General features: G+C 49.7%; 1 protein-coding gene across 1 annotated transcript in view; it reads left to right on the top strand.

Annotated features, from left to right (window-relative positions):
• Positions 1-1632: 1632 nt before the first annotated feature.
• Positions 1633-17271, top strand: part of IRS1 (insulin receptor substrate 1) — a 59788-nt gene continuing 44149 nt past the window's right edge. Inside the window, exon 1 of the mRNA XM_031452289.2 lies at positions 1633-5940. Within this exon, the coding sequence (XP_031308149.1) occupies positions 2197-5919 (3723 nt within the window). The 5' untranslated portion in view covers positions 1633-2196 and the 3' untranslated portion in view covers positions 5920-5940. The remainder of the gene's footprint in view (positions 5941-17271) is intronic.

Here is a 17271-nt window from a genome sequence, read left to right as displayed (position 1 = left end):
TCGCTCCAAGAAGACCCAGGCTGATGACCTGTTCTAATCCTGAAGTGCCCATTTTCCTGTACAGTTGAGCTGGCACCATCCTTGTTTTCTCCCGATTATCCTTGTGCTCAAGGGTAAACATTTTATGGGGTGGTTCAATGGGTGTGGATGCTGTGTGTGTGTGAAACACACTTCAGCCAATATTTACACAGTAGGGTTTTGGCCTCACGAACCCTCTGTAGTCCCCCAACGTCTTTTAAAAATCACAAATTGCTTTCGGAATATGGTAAGGGGAGAGCATCTCATTTCCTCCCCAAGCCTTCACCCAAGGTGTGAACCCCCGCCCCCTCGCTGGGATAGGGGGTGGGGGAGACGCTGTGATATTTATATTTTCTCCCTAATTGACCAGCGCTAACCTCAAGGCGCCGGACGTATGACGCTTCCCAGGGATCCCTGTTCCCGTTTAGAAGTGACCATAACCCCCCCAGTCACTGCCCTTGGGCGTCCCTCTGTTTCTTCGAGGTACTTCACTGCAGCAAATGCGAGGATTCCAAGGTGGAAAGCTGACCCAAAAAGTCCTTTAGAAAAACCACAAAAATACAGATCTCACTCTCGCCTATCACCCCGAAACTGAAATTCAGCTTTTATATTTCCAGGGAGAAAAAGCTTTGACTAGAAACGTCCTTCTAGAGGGGTCGATCTTACCTGTTAGGTAAGATCCAGCCCCACTCCCGCGCCCCCTCCTCCCGGGGCCCTCCCACGCAGGGCGCTGTAGCCGCAGTGCCCCCCCGTCGCCCCCCACCCTCACTCCTGCGTCTTCCCGAGTTCGCCCCCCCCGTTTTCCCAGACTCCCCTCGTGCTTTCGGGTTGCCATCCAAACACCCCCGCCCGCGCCCGCGGCGGGGATTCCTGCGGGCCAGGGGCGCCCTGGGTGGCGCGTGGGGAGGAAGGCTTTGCGCCGGGGCGGGCGGCCGCGCAGGGGCGCTGCCCGAGCGCTGCGCCGAGGCCGGGCGCGGGCGCCGCTGCGGCACGGCCGGGGGGCGGAGAGGGGCGGGCGCGGGGCGGGCGCGGGGCGGGCTCGGCCCGGAATGTAGAGACCCGGGCGGGAGCCTCCCGGCGGCGGCGGCGGCGGCGGCCGGGCTGCGGAGCGCAGAGGCTCCGTCACGTGTTTTTCTCCTCGGAGTGAGACGGCGGCGCGGTCGGAGGGGGCCGGCGCGCAGAGCCAGACGCCGCCGCTTGTTTTGGTTGGGGCTCTCGGCAACTCTCCGAGGAGGAGGGAGGAGGGGAGAAGTAACTGCAGCGGCAGCGCCTCCCGGGGAAGAGGCGTCTTCCCCGACTCCTTCCCCAGCCTACCCCCCTCGCCTCCCGCCCTCGTCCCCTCCCCTCCCGACTGGAGCGAGGGGCAGGGATGAGCCTGTCCCTCCAGCTTATCCTCAGCTCCCCAAGCTGCCTAGTAGCGTTTGTCGTGGAAAAGCCACTTTCTCCGCCTGCCGAGATGGGCCCGAATGGGGGCTGCAGAGGACGCGTCCGCGGGCGGCGGCAGCAGCAGCAGCAGCAGCAGCAGCAGCAGCAGCAGCAACAGCCGCAGCGCCGCGGTCTCTGCGACTGAGCTGGTATTTGGGCTGCTGGTGGCGGCAGGGACGGTTGGGGGGTGGGAGGAGGCGGAGGAGGAGGCGAAGGAGGAGGAGGGAGAACCCCGTGCAACGTTGGGACTTGGCAGCTCGCCTCCCCCTGCCCAAGGATATTTAATTTGCCTCGGGAATCGCTACTTCCAAAGGGGAACTCAGGAGGGAAGGCGCGCGCGCCTGGAGGGGCAACGCGGGGACCCCCGGCCGTAGCCGCCGCCTGCCTGCGCCGGACTCTCGCCTCGGCGGCGAGAGATGCATCTTTGCTCCTTCCCGGCCGCGGCGGTTGAGAGGAGACTTGGCTCTCGGAGGATCCGGGCTGCAACTCACGCCGGACGCGCTGCCTCCCCCAGGGCATGAAACGCCAGTAAACTCCGGTCGGGGCAATCTCCTTGGCGCAGCTGCTGCGTCCTCCCTTGGCTGCCCCTCCCTAGCGCAGAGGGCGGCGTGGATTTCGGAGTCGGGGTTTCAGCCGCCTCCAGCCCTGTTTGCATGTGCGGGGCCGCGGCTCGGAGCCTCCGCCCCCCACCCGGTTGTTTTTCGGCGCCTCGCTCTGCTCGGCGGCGGTGGTGGCGGCGGCGGCGGCAGCAGCATGGCGAGCCCTCCCGAGACCGACGGCTTCTCGGACGTGCGCAAGGTGGGCTACCTGCGCAAACCCAAGAGCATGCACAAGCGCTTCTTCGTGCTGCGGGCGGCCAGCGAGGCGGGGGGCCCGGCGCGTCTCGAGTACTACGAGAACGAGAAGAAGTGGCGGCACAAGTCGAGCGCCCCCAAACGCTCGATCCCCCTCGAGAGCTGCTTCAACATCAACAAGCGGGCGGACTCCAAGAACAAGCACCTGGTAGCCCTCTACACCCGGGACGAGCACTTTGCCATCGCGGCGGACAGCGAGGCGGAGCAGGACAGCTGGTACCAGGCCCTCCTGCAGCTGCACAACCGAGCCAAGGGCCACCACGACGGGGCCGCGGCCCCCGGGGCGGGAGGCGGCGGGGGCAGCTGCAGTGGCAGCTCTGGCCTCGGCGAGGCTGGGGAGGACTTGAGCTACGGGGACGTGCCCCCAGGACCCGCCTTCAAGGAGGTCTGGCAGGTGATCCTGAAACCCAAGGGCCTGGGTCAGACAAAGAACCTGATTGGCATCTACCGCCTCTGCCTGACCAGCAAGACCATCAGCTTTGTGAAGCTGAACTCGGAGGCGGCGGCTGTGGTACTGCAGCTGATGAACATCAGGCGCTGTGGGCACTCCGAGAACTTCTTCTTCATCGAGGTGGGCCGTTCCGCAGTGACGGGACCCGGGGAGTTCTGGATGCAGGTGGATGACTCTGTGGTGGCCCAGAACATGCATGAGACAATCCTGGAGGCCATGCGGGCCATGAGCGATGAGTTTCGACCTCGAAGCAAGAGCCAGTCCTCCTCCAACTGCTCCAACCCCATCAGTGTCCCCCTGCGCAGGCACCACCTCAACAACCCTCCACCCAGCCAGGTAGGGCTGACCCGCCGCTCTCGCACAGAGAGCATCACTGCCACCTCCCCTGCCAGCTTGGTGGGCGGGAAGCAGGGCTCCTTCCGCGTCCGTGCCTCCAGTGATGGCGAAGGCACCATGTCTCGCCCCGCCTCTGTGGACGGTAGTCCTGTAAGTCCTAGCACCAACAGGACCCACGCCCACCGGCATCGAGGCAGCTCCCGGCTGCACCCGCCTCTCAACCACAGCCGCTCTATCCCCATGCCTTCTTCTCGCTGCTCACCTTCTGCCACCAGCCCGGTCAGTCTGTCGTCTAGCAGCACCAGTGGCCACGGATCCACCTCGGACTGTCTCTTCCCGCGGCGGTCTAGTGCTTCTGTGTCCGGTTCCCCCAGCGATGGCGGTTTCATCTCCTCAGATGAGTATGGCTCCAGTCCCTGCGATTTCCGAAGTTCCTTTCGTAGTGTCACTCCGGATTCCCTGGGCCACACCCCACCGGCCCGCGGTGAGGAGGAGCTGAGCAACTACATCTGCATGGGAGGCAAGGGGCCCTCCACCCTCGCTGCCCCCAACGGTCACTACATTTTGCCTCGGGGTGGCAACGGTCACCGCTACATCCCAGGAGCTGGTTTGGGGACGAGCCCAGCCCTGACTGGAGATGAAGCAGCCAGTGCCGCGGATCTGGATAATCGGTTCCGAAAGCGAACTCACTCTGCTGGCACATCCCCTACCATTTCCCACCAGAAGACCCCATCCCAGTCCTCTGTGGCTTCCATTGAGGAATATACAGAGATGATGCCTGCCTACCCGCCAGGAGGTGGCAGCGGAGGCCGAGTGCCCAGCTACCGGCACTCCGCCTTCGTGCCCACCCATTCCTACCCTGAGGAGGGTCTAGAAATGCACCCCCTGGAGCGGCGTGGGGGCCACCACCGCCCAGACACCTCCAGTCTCCACACCGATGACGGCTACATGCCCATGTCCCCAGGGGTGGCTCCAGTGCCCGGCAGCCGAAAGGGCAGTGGAGACTACATGCCCATGAGCCCCAAGAGCGTGTCTGCCCCACAACAGATTATCAACCCCATCAGACGCCATCCTCAGAGAGTGGACCCCAATGGCTACATGATGATGTCCCCAAGCGGCAGCTGCTCTCCTGACCTTGGAGGTGGGCCTGGCAGTGGCGGCAGCGGCAGCGGTGCAGCCCCTTCTGGGAGCAGCTATGGCAAGCTGTGGACGAACGGGGTAGGAGGCCACCACTCTCACGCCCTGCCACACCCCAAACTCCCCGTGGAGAGCAGTAGTGGCAAGCTCTTGTCTTGTACAGGTGACTACATGAACATGTCGCCAGTGGGGGACTCCAACACCAGCAGCCCTTCCGACTGCTACTATGGCCCTGAGGATCCCCAGCACAAGCCAGTCCTCTCCTACTACTCCTTGCCAAGGTCCTTTAAGCACACCCAGCGCCCGGGAGAGCTGGAGGAGAGCGCCCGGCACCAGCACCTCCGCCTCTCCTCCAGCTCTGGTCGACTCCTCTATGCCACAGCGGCAGAAGATTCCTCCTCCTCCACCAGCAGCGACAGCCTGGGCGGGGGATACTGTGGGGCTAGGCTGGAGCCCAGCCTCCCGCATCTCCACCATCAGGTCCTGCAGCCCCATCTGCCTCGAAAGGTGGACACAGCTGCCCAGACCAACAACCGCCTGGCCCGGCCCACGAGGCTGTCCCTGGGGGATCCCAAGGCCAGCACCTTACCTCGGGCCAGAGAGCAGCAGCCGCCGCCCTTGCTGCACCCTCCGGAGCCCAAGAGCCCAGGGGAATATGTGAATATTGAATTCGGGAGCGATCAGCCCGGCTACTTATCTGGCCCAGTGGCTCCCCACAGCTCGCCTTCTGTCAGGTGCCCATCCCAGCTCCAGCCAGCTCCCAGAGAGGAAGAGGCTGGCGCGGAAGAGTACATGAACATGGACCTGGGGCCCGGCAGGAGGGCCACCTGGCAGGAGAGCGCAGGGGTCCAGCCCGGGAGGGTGGGCCCCGCCCCCCCCGGAGCTGTTAGCGTGTGCCGGCCGACCCGGGCAGTGCCTAGCAGCCGGGGTGACTACATGACCATGCAGGTGGGCTGCCCCCATCAGAGCTACGTGGACACCTCGCCGGTTGCCCCCATCAGCTACGCCGATATGCGGACCGGAATCGTTGTGGAGGAGGCCAGCCTTCCCGGGGCCACAGCGGCCGCGCCCTCCTCATCCTCCACGACCTCTGCTTCCCCTGCAGAGCCTCAAGGAGCAGGGGAGCTGGCGGCCTGCTCGTCCCTGCTGGGGGGCCCGCAGGGACCTGGGGGCCCGAGCGCCTTCACGCGGGTGAACCTCAGTCCCAGCCGTAACCAGAGTGCCAAAGTGATCCGTGCCGACCCGCAAGGGTGCAGGAGGAGGCACAGCTCCGAGACCTTCTCCTCAACGCCCAGTGCCACTCGGGCGGGCAACACCCTGCCCTTCGGAGGCGGGGCTGCAGTCGGGGGCAGTGGTGGTGGCAGCAGCAGCGCTGAGGATGTGAAGCGCCACAGCTCTGCTTCCTTTGAGAACGTGTGGCTGAGGCCTGGGGAGCTGGGGGGAGCCCCCAAGGAGCTGGCTCAAGTGTGCGGGGCAGCCGGGGGTTTGGAGAATGGTCTTAACTACATAGACCTGGATCTGGTCAAGGACTTCAAACAGCGCCCTCAGGAGCGACCCCCTCAACCGCAGCCTCCTCCACCCCCGCCCCCCCATCAGCCTCTGGGCAGCGGCGAGAGCAGCTCCACCAGCCGCTCCAGCGAGGATTTAAGCGCCTATGCCAGCATCAGTTTCCAGAAGCAGCCAGAGGACCTCCAGTAGCTCAACTGGACATCACAGCAGGTGCGTTTCCTGGTGACAAAGTCAGAAGACGAAACTGCTTTTAACCTTGTGCTGGAATTCTGTTCCTCTGCCTCCACCCCTTCCCTCTCCTCCCCACTGCTTCCTTAGGGAGTGTACTCAGGGAGGGGGGAGGTCAGGGCACACAAGGTGACACCTGGCTGATGGTCAGTTAAGTCTGTAGCAGCAGCCACACACAGGACGGCTTTTTCACTTGAGGTTCCCAAGTGAAGTACTCACTGGTATTTACAAGGCATATTTCCTATACTACTAGTTCTGAGGTTTGTGAAGTTCATATGTAAGAACCTTGACCTCTATTGAAGTTTTCTTTTGACTATATATTTAGGTCAGCCTCTGGAAGGGACAATTCCACAAAAAAAAAAAACAAAAAAAACCTGTTATTACAGGGACTGAGCCCTTCATTTGAAGGTAGTGTTTCTGAGTTCTTAAGGGTGATCTTATCAAGTTGCTCTGTGTACTTTAGTTCTGTGATTTCACAACACCAAGGCAATATAAATAGCATGGGAAACACCAATTTTTATTCCTGTTGCCCTGAAAAGATTGAGTCAGGACTTGCTTAGGCTTATGTACTTAGAGAAGTACCTGTTAATTGGTGACTCTCTTTAGAAGGTAATTATTGGTGACATTTTCTTTTTGTTCCTGAACCAGGATGTGTGAAATACTACTCACACACCGACCCACCACCTCACAGGCATGGCTGCTTTTATACAGATAGGCAGTGAAGTCTGTATGCGTCTGGGACCCATTATTGAGTTAAGAGTTATGAAAATTCATCCCAGCGTGTCTGCCTTACAGTTGCCTGTTCTTGCAAAGGCCTGCACAAAGACGTCATACAGATCATTTGGGGGCTACTGTATGTCTTCTGTAAAATTACTTAACATTTTTATGCTGAAAAGGAGTCCTAAGACAGGGAAATGGAAGGGTTTGGTTTTCTTCTGCATTGAACGTAAGGACTAGACCTTGTTCTCTTCATTTTTAGGATATTTACTGTTTGCCTCTAAGTTCAATAGTGAATGTTGAAAGTTGGCTTCAGGTCTTCTGGGGCTAAGGCTGTACTGAAAACAAAAAACGTTTGTAGTAGGAAATTAGCTTGCCCTTCATTCTGTTGAGCCTGTTTTCTGGTGGTCATAATTGTGGGAAGGAGAGAGGAGTATAGTTTGCAAATAATGTGATGAGTTGGCAATGTAGAAGTTTCCAGCATTTGGAAACACTTTATTCTGACAAACTGATTATCTTGTTGTGATAGTCTTTTTATATATGCTTCACCAAATGAGCTTTAAAAAGCACGATTCTTCCTAATATGTGTCCATTCATAAGACATTCATGTATGCAGTGGGTTCCTGTTGATAGGTTATTTATTATGTGGTCATAGTCTCTTTGATTCTAATATTTGACCCATATCATTTTCTCTTTTGTAGAACAAGGTACAGGTATACAAACATTCAAACTAAGATTTAAGGTGATATATTATACAAAGCACTTATTTGATAAGTATTCAAAATTTATTTTCATGATTCATTCTCTGGAAGAGAAATTTAATTGTGTATAGCAACCTCAACAGTAAAAATTTTGGTTATTTCCAGGGATGTTTTTGGGAATGTGAATCCCTCTAACACATTAGCCATTTGTGTTGCAAAATGTTTCATTTATAAAGGAATGAGAATTTGAAGGGAGAAAAACCCCTGCAGAACTAAGATTTGGATTTTAAAGAGATGAAAGAAGAGGCTAAGAAACAATAAGATTTCCTTGCCTGTTTTCCTAATTTGAACAGGTTTCTTTTTATAGAGTAGAATAAATAATATTTGCTCGGAAGGAAATTGACAAATAAAGTTTTTATTTTTCAAAAGGGCTTTAAAATAAAATCCTCCTTATATGGAGGATAGATTAAAAACAAACCAACAAAACCAAAGAATCTTCTATTCTTAGCTTTCTGGGGGAAAATATAATACTCTGCAACAACCATATAATCATATCCTTAATAATCCTGGAGTAGCAATTGACCATGCTTTGACAGCAATATGCCAGAAAAATTCTACAGTATTTGTAAGATGTAAATGCAGAGAGATGAGAGATGGGGGGAGTGGGAGCTGTGTGTGTGTGTGTGTGTGTGTGTGTGCACGCATGCGCCAGTGTGTATATATGTGTGTGTGTTTTAAGTGAGGCACCAAATGCTACTTGGCACATTTAAACCCTGACTTGTGCTTATTTCTCTTTCTTGCTGAGTTTGCCTTTGCTCTGTTGAGTTTAAAGATGTGATTTGATAGTCAATTATCATCTGAAACAAAAAGGAAGTCAAACCTGTCCACAGCAAAGCACTCTGCCTATGAAAGAGCATGTTAGTTTGTGAAAACATCGTTTTCCTAACTTCCTCAGCAACTGCTGTTTGCCTCTCTTTCCTATTTCTCAGGTGAAACCTGAAACAGGAAAGGGCATAAGGGGCCAGGAGATGTGTGCTCTATCTCCTAAGCCCTCATTTGAAACATCTCTGCCTGTTTACTCTTTTCCACGGTCTGTTACAGGACATTTCTGAGGCATTTCGTGCAGGTGGGCAGGACTGTTGGTTGCCCTTGATTCACCTCCTGTCCCACCACATTTTCTGTTTCTCTTCCCTCTTGTCCATCTGGGTCTCCTCTTGGTTCTGACCTGCCAGATCGTTTTCCAGTCTCCACCTCTCCCAGTCCCCTTGTTTCCCACCTCTTATGTTCCTGGCATTGTCTTTTCTTTTCGGCTCCATTTCAGAATTTTGCAGTACTGGTGGCCTACTCTCTGCAGAGAGTAAATTGAGAGCCCAAATCGGAGGGCAGAAAGGGCTTTACAGCAGCCCAGCTATCTTCACCCAGAATTTACCTCAAATTTGTTTTTTAGTTTGGAAGCTGCAGCTGAGCGGATAGAGCAGGCTTTGGTAAAGACAGACTCAAGCCATAGTTTTTTAGGTTCCTTTTTTTTTTTGGTCATTTGGTTATGTCCCCTTAAAAAAATGGGCCTTTTTTCTTCCTCTCACCCCATTTCCTCGTTGTGATGTCAAGGATTCCTACCTCCACGACTACCTCCCATCTCTCCCTCTCTTCCTCCCTCCTGTCCCCTCGCTGTGTGGCCTTTTTTGTCTGGCGCAAACCCTCTCTCGGCCCTGGCACTTCACCGTTTCCCCGGTCACCTCTGCTTCCTGCATCCCTCCCTGTTTATTTGGTGCTCTGCTCCCCCTCCCTCCTCTAAGCCCCCTTAGGCCCGAGGTTGGGGAATCGGCAGCGAGGCTGAGGCCACCCTAAGAAGACTCCCACCCTGCTCACCCCCGGTCGCTTGGGGGTGCGGGGGCGGCCGGGTCCCCTCCCGGGCGTGGTGGGAGGTGGCGGTGGCAGTGGCGGGCGAGCCCTGGCCCCTGCCAGAGCCGCGGGGAGGCTGGCCCCTGGGCGGGCGGGGCAGCCGGGCGCTGATTGGCCCCCACCGGAGCCAATCAGCGCGAGCGTAGGCCTAGCTGCAGCAGGGGTGGGGCGGGACCTCGGGCGAGGGTAGGGTGGGGGCCTCAGTCCCGGGTCCGGGGTCCGGTGGTGGCAGCCGGCCAGACAGCCAGGCGGTCGCCCACCCTTCTCCCTCTGCCCCCTCCCTCTACCGCTGGAAGAACTGAGCCAAATACACGCCCCCTCCATCCTCCTCCCAGAGGATGTTATGAGCTCAGCCTTACTCGTGCATCTAGACCAGAATCCTAAGAATGAGAAAGTCCAACCAGCCCACTGACAGAGGCCGGAAACACACACTTCCTCTTATATTTAATTGAGAAAAATCCAGGCCGTGACCATGTGACGTGCCCCATTTTGTTTCCCTCCTCTCTTTACTACGATTTACTACGACGCCACGTTCCTGTTCCTTAATCTTCCTGTCTTGAAATCTGTGAACAGGAGGAAGCTACAGCACGTGGTTGTAGGATTGATTGGGTTGGCTCAAGATTTTTACATTTACATCTCTTACTATTGGGAGGAAGGAGAGAGAAACTGAGTAGGAAATCCAAGTGCTGTGGCTGGCACTGTGTGGGGATCATTCGGAAAATCCATTTGGCTCGAAACTGCATCAGGGTCAACACTGTTGCGTGCTTGCAGTTTGCAAAGCACAGAGCGAGGATAAGACCCACAAAAACTGACCATCCTCAGCCCAAGGAAGCTCATAGTGAAATGAAAACGTCGATACAGCTTGCAAATCGTGAGAATCTAGAGATTCCTTACGAGGGCTTGGACAGGGTTCCTTATTGGGCTTGCAGGTAATGCTGCTTGCTTCTCAAAAACAGATTTGTGTTTTGACCTGTGGCAGCCTGAGTGACAGCTCATCAGGGCAGGCAGGGAGAACGGACTTCGAAAGCTTGCTAGATTTGTGTTGTGCTTCCTTACATAACCAAAATTATGTGGGATGTATTACCAAGTGCGATCGGCATTTGTTTATTTATTCTTTCTAGAATAAAGAAGGAAAATAACGAAGATAAATACTATGGAAGTATTTCCTTCTTCCCATCCCTCTCAAATAAGCGTTTCTCACCAGCTAACAATCTCTGTTGCAATCACTGAATCATAAGCCCCAAAGGCAGCATTTTTCTTTAGGTGTTGATTGAAACGTCACAGGTGAAAATGTAAGGAAGAAACACTGCCCCTGAAAATTCTATGCCCCAATACTGCTTCTGAGCTGCTCTGCTGTTCCAGAAAACTTTGAGCATTTAACAATCTTCCTAATTTCTGCTATTGTTTAGGTAGCTTTTTATGTTAGAAATAAAGCCATAAAAATTTCATATATTGTAGTCAGTTATCAGATTGCCCTCCAAATAAATACTTTCTCCAATACTGTTCTAGAGTAAGAGACTCAGAATCCAAAAGGGCATACTTCCCTCCTCTCTCCTTTTTTTTTTTTTTTTTTTAAATCAAAATTCCCGTAAAATAGCTTAATGCTATCTTGAATGATACAATGGAAAAAGCAGCTCCTGGGAGCCAGAGATCTTGGGTTATAACACAGCCTGTGCCCTTCACTAAGCTGAGTGACCTTGAGAAAGTCATTTAATTTCTCTGGACCTATTTCCTCATCAGTAAGTTGAGAATTTTGTTCTTAATTATTCCAACCTCCTTTGCAGCTCTAAACATAGGGATATTTTGGAGAAAATGATATTCTTTAATGGGTCAGTTGTAATGAGGATTCTTTCTGAAAAAGCTATTGATGGGGTCCTAATGAAGTGCATTAGAATATTCGGTTCTGTCCCGTTCTAGCTTCTGGATCACTCTTTATGGCTTGATTTAAGACTGATTTTAACCTTTCTTATCTGGAGTCGGGGGAACATTTTCAGACTTTAACAGACCTTCAGACAAACCTTGCTGACTCTACCAGTTTAAATTTTTGGAACCTTCTTTAGACTGGATTTGGCTTCTCTCCCCTCCTCCCTTTTTAAAAACAAAATTTGTGTGAGAATGCAGGTTACCCGCTGGTTCCTTCCTCCTAAGGTCAGCTGTTGGAAGCATCCGTCCCCACCTGGCAGTACAGGTAAAGCTTTAAGCAATCCACGCCTGTGACGTTATTCTGTTTATTGTGCTGGAAATCACCCCTTCTTGCGCCAGTGGTCTGTTTATGGATAATGTTTCTCATTTGTACCATGAGAATCCTTTGGTGAAGTATCCACTTGAATGAATGGGGAAGAAATCTGAGAGGCCAGTTGGGAACTATAAGAAGTCTTTCACAATTTTTTGTTTAGTTTTATTTTTCTCTGTTGGGTGTGTGAACAAACTCAAAACTTCTCTTGCTGGTAAAATCAGTGTTGCCCAGCTTTTTTGTGCTTCAGCAGTTCTGATTGGTTGCTTGAGCCGCACAGTGCTTTGCTGACCCAGTGTAATCCTGGCTGTCCGGCTGCCAATGTATTCAGAATTGCCTTCCCATTTGGGCACCTCCATGTGGATTTCATAAATTAGAAAAGTCTATTGATGCTTTCATTCAAAACTTCATTGACCTGACAGTTACTTTTCTACTCTTTCTGCTATCATCAGATGTATTTCTTAGCTGTATAGTATATAAATGTTTCCTTTTATTTTGGTGGGTTCGTAATTCAGTATAATGGGACACTTCACAATTTTAAGGTTTTATTTTGCTTTGTTCTGAAGAAAACCATTTCCTCAATTATTTCCTCATGTTACAGAGTTACTGGAAATTGTATTCAAGGAAAACAGCTTCTTGCGGATTCAGTTTGAAGTCAGTTTCACACTAAAGATTCTGTAACTTTTTTCCACACTAATACTTTTCTTGTGTTTAAAATAACAGATAGTCTACCACATTTATAGTTATGCAATTGATGTATTATTTCATTATCTTATGAGTCCACAGCTACGCAGCAAACTTGAAACGTTCTTTTTAAAATGTTATGGAAACATGCTCATAAATTGTAATCACATTGAATTTTAACTTAACAGAATTACATTTTAATATTAGTATGGTATAGTAGTACACTAATTTCAAACTGTTGGGAAAGTTCCAAAAAGTTGTAAAACTTTTTAAACTGATAGACTAGTAAATATCCTCTTTTTGGTTCTGTTCTTGTCTGACATTATGAAAATGTTGTCTCTCTCCCATTCTTAATTTATGAGACTAGAGGGGAGATAGATTAGATAAATATCAGGTACTGTCATCTATGGGAAAAGGAACATTTTCCATTTTAATCTTCCTGCAGGCTCTGCTACAATCTATTTGTTCAAAGAAATTTAGTTGGGTCTATGTTATTTGTACTTCTTCAGTGAGTCAGTGATCTTTGAATATTAGAGCTTTTAAAAATGATGTGTTTAGGTTGAAAACATAAACACATCACTTTCTTTTTCACCCCTCCTTTCTGCATTTGCATTAATGATGGCAGTGGACTTGAATATGAGTCAGACTATTATGTTAATTGTATCCATCTTTGTGGTTTTATTGCCCTACCCTGCATGTCTGATGGAGGAAGCTGAGTTGCATTCACTGTTTTCCCTTGTTGTTCCATGTTTGTTGCTGCTGTTGTCCACTCAGTGTCACACTCTCCACCATCTACCGCTGGCCCTGTTAGAGCCAAACCCATGTGCGTTGGATGCTAGTCGGTTGGGCTGAAGAAGATGCCAAGTTGTAGTAAGGAAAAAAGACTTTAATAAACTTTCCTCCCTCTTCTTTTTTTGACCAAAAAATACTTTGATGCTAGTTCTCTGATCCTCCCTGACATCTTGAGGTCACGTTGCTGAACAAGTAGCACTTAATCTTGAGAAATTGATAGTTGTATTGTGTTTGTTGGAATGATCAAAGAGGCCTTCTTTTTCTTTTCTGGTTTTTTTCCTTCAAATATATGTGGTGTGGCAAACAAATTATATTCTGCACAGAAAGTCATGATTCTTACTTTTAGGAAGGTTATGATTGAAATAAGACAGGCAAAAATTTTTAAAAAATACAGTAGTTGAAGGTCTCTGAAATATCTGGTAATTACTATGTATCTAACTATTATTCAGTATTCTCCAGTGATCATTTCCCTGTTCTTTTAAAAATTATTGACAGGGCTCTATGAGATATGAGAAATAATCATACTTACCCTTGAATTTAAGAGATTGTGGGAATGATCAGAAGAACCTTCCATCTCCAGTGTATTGATAGGGGCCACCTAGCTCCCAACACCTAACCTGTGATTTCCTTTTTTTTTTAAATGGAGGTACTGGAGATTGAACCCACGACTTTGTGCTTCATGCATACTTAGCACATGCTCTACTGCTGAGCTATACACTCCTCACTAAACTATGATTTCTTATTGGTCTCCCTCCCTCCTTTGCCTCAGTAAACACCAGTGAGCACCTATCACATTACAACAGCATAGATTTTGTTAAGAGGATGGTGATGGGAACATGGAAATGAGGACAAAAATGGGAGGGAGGGGAATTCATCTAAGTAATTACCAAATTTCTTACGGCTCAACTTATCTGGGAAAAAATTAAGATTCAGAAGGTGCAATGTATGGAAGTCAGTATTTTTCATCTGCTCATTGGGCCGAAGTGCCCACCTATCTTAAAGTTGTCTGCTTTTCTTAATCATTCTAACCATAGCTTCCTGCCTCACAGTAACACCAGCATACTTAAATAGTTTATAAGGCTGTCCAAACTCTCCTTTGGACAGAGTGGTCCGTTTTCGGATATGCAGCTAGCAAACATAATATTTACAAGAAGCAAGGAGAAAAGAGATCTTTGGTCAAACTAAAGCAGCCAGGAGAGGGGTCCAGGTGATAAATGGTCAGGAGCTTAGTGAGTCCTTGTTAGGGGTTAGTCAGTGTTAGGAAACGTGGGGTGAAGATGAGGGCTGCGAAAGAAATTGCAAAATCTTTGGGTCTTAGAAGCTCTATTATTCAAGGACTTTTTTCCTCCCCTTTGGGTGGGTGGTTTTTATTTTTAGTAGCGAAACCTCTAACCCTCTGACCTCTGGACCCTGTGCTTGCTTCTGGTGGGAAGTATAATCTACTTTGAGGTTTTTCTCATTGCTCGCTTTTCATCTCTCTCTGTTTTGACGGTGTGCAGTCATATTTGTTTTTAAGTTTATAGTAGTTTCTTCCAGAGACATAAAAAAAGCAGTTTTTTTAAGACCACCAAGTTTTATGGTAGTTTTCTGGATCTATTTACATAATGTTTTTTTCTTTTAATATTTTGGTGTAGCCAATGCAGACTCATGCTGTTTCAAGTGGTTTAACAAAATTGTTTTTAAAGATATAGAGTGAAAATTAAGGCTTTCTCCCACTCCTGTTCTCCAGCTTCTCTTCTCAGAGGCCACCACCAACGCTGGTTTTTTGTTTATCTTTCCAGAGATGAGCTGCTCATAAATTTTGAAGCTTAGTAATAGAAAGTTGGTTAAATGCCCAACAGCTCCAAGTCTTCCATGGCAGAACACACTCAGATCCCACATTGCTGCACTGAGGGAACACAGCAGCCGACAGCCCTCTTACAATAGACTCCCTGCTTTGTTTTTGTTAAAGGGAAAAAGCAAAGTACTCTTTATTTTCCATGCCTCTTCTGGATCCTCAGGTTAAAGAAAAAAGTACATAACCCTGGAAGGAGGGAAAGCTTGTTAAGAAATGGTCTGCTTTTCTAGCTTTGAAGCGTTTGTGCCAATTGATTGAGAAGGGAAAGGTGTCTAAGTTTTCAAATACTAGCATTTTTAATCTTTATTACTTTATTTACCTCCCCGGTTCACTTTTATGGTAGTACTCAGGCATTCAGCACCCAACTCCCTTACCCCCTCCAAGACTGCACAAATAACTAGTTCTTAATATAGTGTAGTAGGATTAAGTATAAAGGTTAAGGATCTTTGTGACGACTTCCTGGACACTAATGTCTCCGAGTTTTGAGAGTTCAAAAGACTTAATGTTTTAATTAAAATAGTCTTTCGCTATAAAGCCATCTCGTTTCCTAACAGTGTGCATTGTTTAGCTTTGATGTGTAACAAGCCGCTCCAAAACCGATCGCCTTAAATGATCAGTCTTTGTTAGATCATAATTCTGAGGGTTTGGTGATTGGGGCTGGGTTCAGCTGGGCGGTTCTGCGTCTCACCCCGCTGAGCTCACGCGGTTGCGGTGACTGGAGGGTCGGCTGGGGGCTGGTTGGTCTGGGATGGCTTCCCTTACTTGTCTGGTGGGTGATGCTGGCTGTCAGGCGGTGATTGCTGCTGACTGTACCACGTGTCCCCGCAGGCTAACCCGATATGGGACGAGGTCTCTGCAGTAAGAGGGCAAGCCTGCACAGGCACTTTGCAAGCCTCTGCTTGCATCATATTTGCTACTCTCCCATTGCCCAAAGCAAGTCACAAAGCCATGCCCAGTTTCAAGGGGTGGAAAAATAGATAGTAATTCTTGATGGGAGAAGCCATTTTTTTTCTGATTTATACAGGATATAAATGCATCTATAAACAGTTCTTTATGTCATCATTAAGAGAGATTTATCAGCTACATGCTGAATATTTAGCATAACATTATTCTTAGATGTTTATAATGAATATTCCTAGTTTTGGGCAAAATATCTGGATTTCCTTCATATTAAGGTGGTATCACCTTTTGCCTCTCAATTTTTCTTTGAAAAACATGAAAGGTGATGTTCTCTCAATAAAGCTTTATTGGGTTTGTACTGGGAGCCAGGCCCTGAAGACAGGAGTGAGTGAGTCTCTGCCCTTCTGGTGCTTTTAGATGGGGCAGACAACAAAGCTGTGAACAAATTTGTGCTCCTGCAGAACACAGCTCCATGAAGATGAAATGCAGGGTCATGGAGTAGAATAATGGAGAACTGCTTTCCATGTGGGGGCAGAAAGCGATTTGAGAAAATAGTACGTAATGCAGTTCTGCCATTCAGGCTTGTGAAGGGGGAACACATATTTTTATATCGCGTGTTGGTGGGGCCAGGTGCAGATTCCGGTCTTGGGATGGCGTCTCTTTCTAAGAGTTAGATTTCCCTCTTGAGAATGCCTCTTACTGGATGAGTGAAAGCTGCAAGTTCACCTCTGCGAAAACCGTAAAAAGTGGCTACTGAGGTTCCTAGTACCAGAAGCTGCTGTGTATATTTTTAATGCCGTTGGTGGTTGGTGAAAATATTCATGCTCTTTTCCTAGACTAGAGGATTACACTTTCTGACCGTCTGCAGGGCTCACATAGGACCGGAAGATAATTTGGTCTTGGGAAGGTGCCCAGAGCCAGAGGACAGACACTAGACATCTCGGACCACCCTCCCTTTGCCTCTTCACCAGGACTGCCCTTCCCCAAGGACGCAGCAGGCTGGACCAGATGAGAACTTACACTTGAGTGGGGTGAGATGGGGAGCAGTGACTGAAATGGAGTCAAAGACTTTTAAATGGTTTGAAAGAGTTTTTTCCTACCTGAGCACCAATCCCGATCTTGGTAATACAGACTTGCTAATTATTGGAAAGCAAACCAAACGGTCAGCAATATCTCATTCAAAGCCAAAGCAGTACTTTTAACTCTGCCCCAGATCTTCTATCAGGCAGTATTTACATTTTTCTTTTACTGGAATCTCCAGTGCTTTAAATGTTCCTGAGGTTACAAAACAAAACAAAATGGGACCCTGTGTAAATTACATCATGGTGGGAGGAGGGGAGGGAGGCTCCTAAAGCGTTTTGAGGGGCTGGCTGGGTGGTGTGTTGATACTCTGCTCTTGGCAACTCCCACCCACCCCCAACTCCTCCCTTGACCCCTGCCTTCTGCCAGCCTTCCCATTTCAGGGCTCTCTTTGAACCACAACTAAACAATAACTTCCTTTCAAAGTTGAGCCCATCCCTCTGGTTAGGTTAAGGAATAGAAATACT

Source organism: Camelus dromedarius, chromosome 4 (assembly GCF_036321535.1).
Source record: "Camelus dromedarius isolate mCamDro1 chromosome 4, mCamDro1.pat, whole genome shotgun sequence".
NCBI classification, from domain to species: Eukaryota; Metazoa; Chordata; class Mammalia; order Artiodactyla; family Camelidae; genus Camelus; species Camelus dromedarius.
The sequence above is the reverse complement of the archived record's forward strand: the minus strand, read 5'-3'. Positions and strand labels throughout refer to the sequence as shown.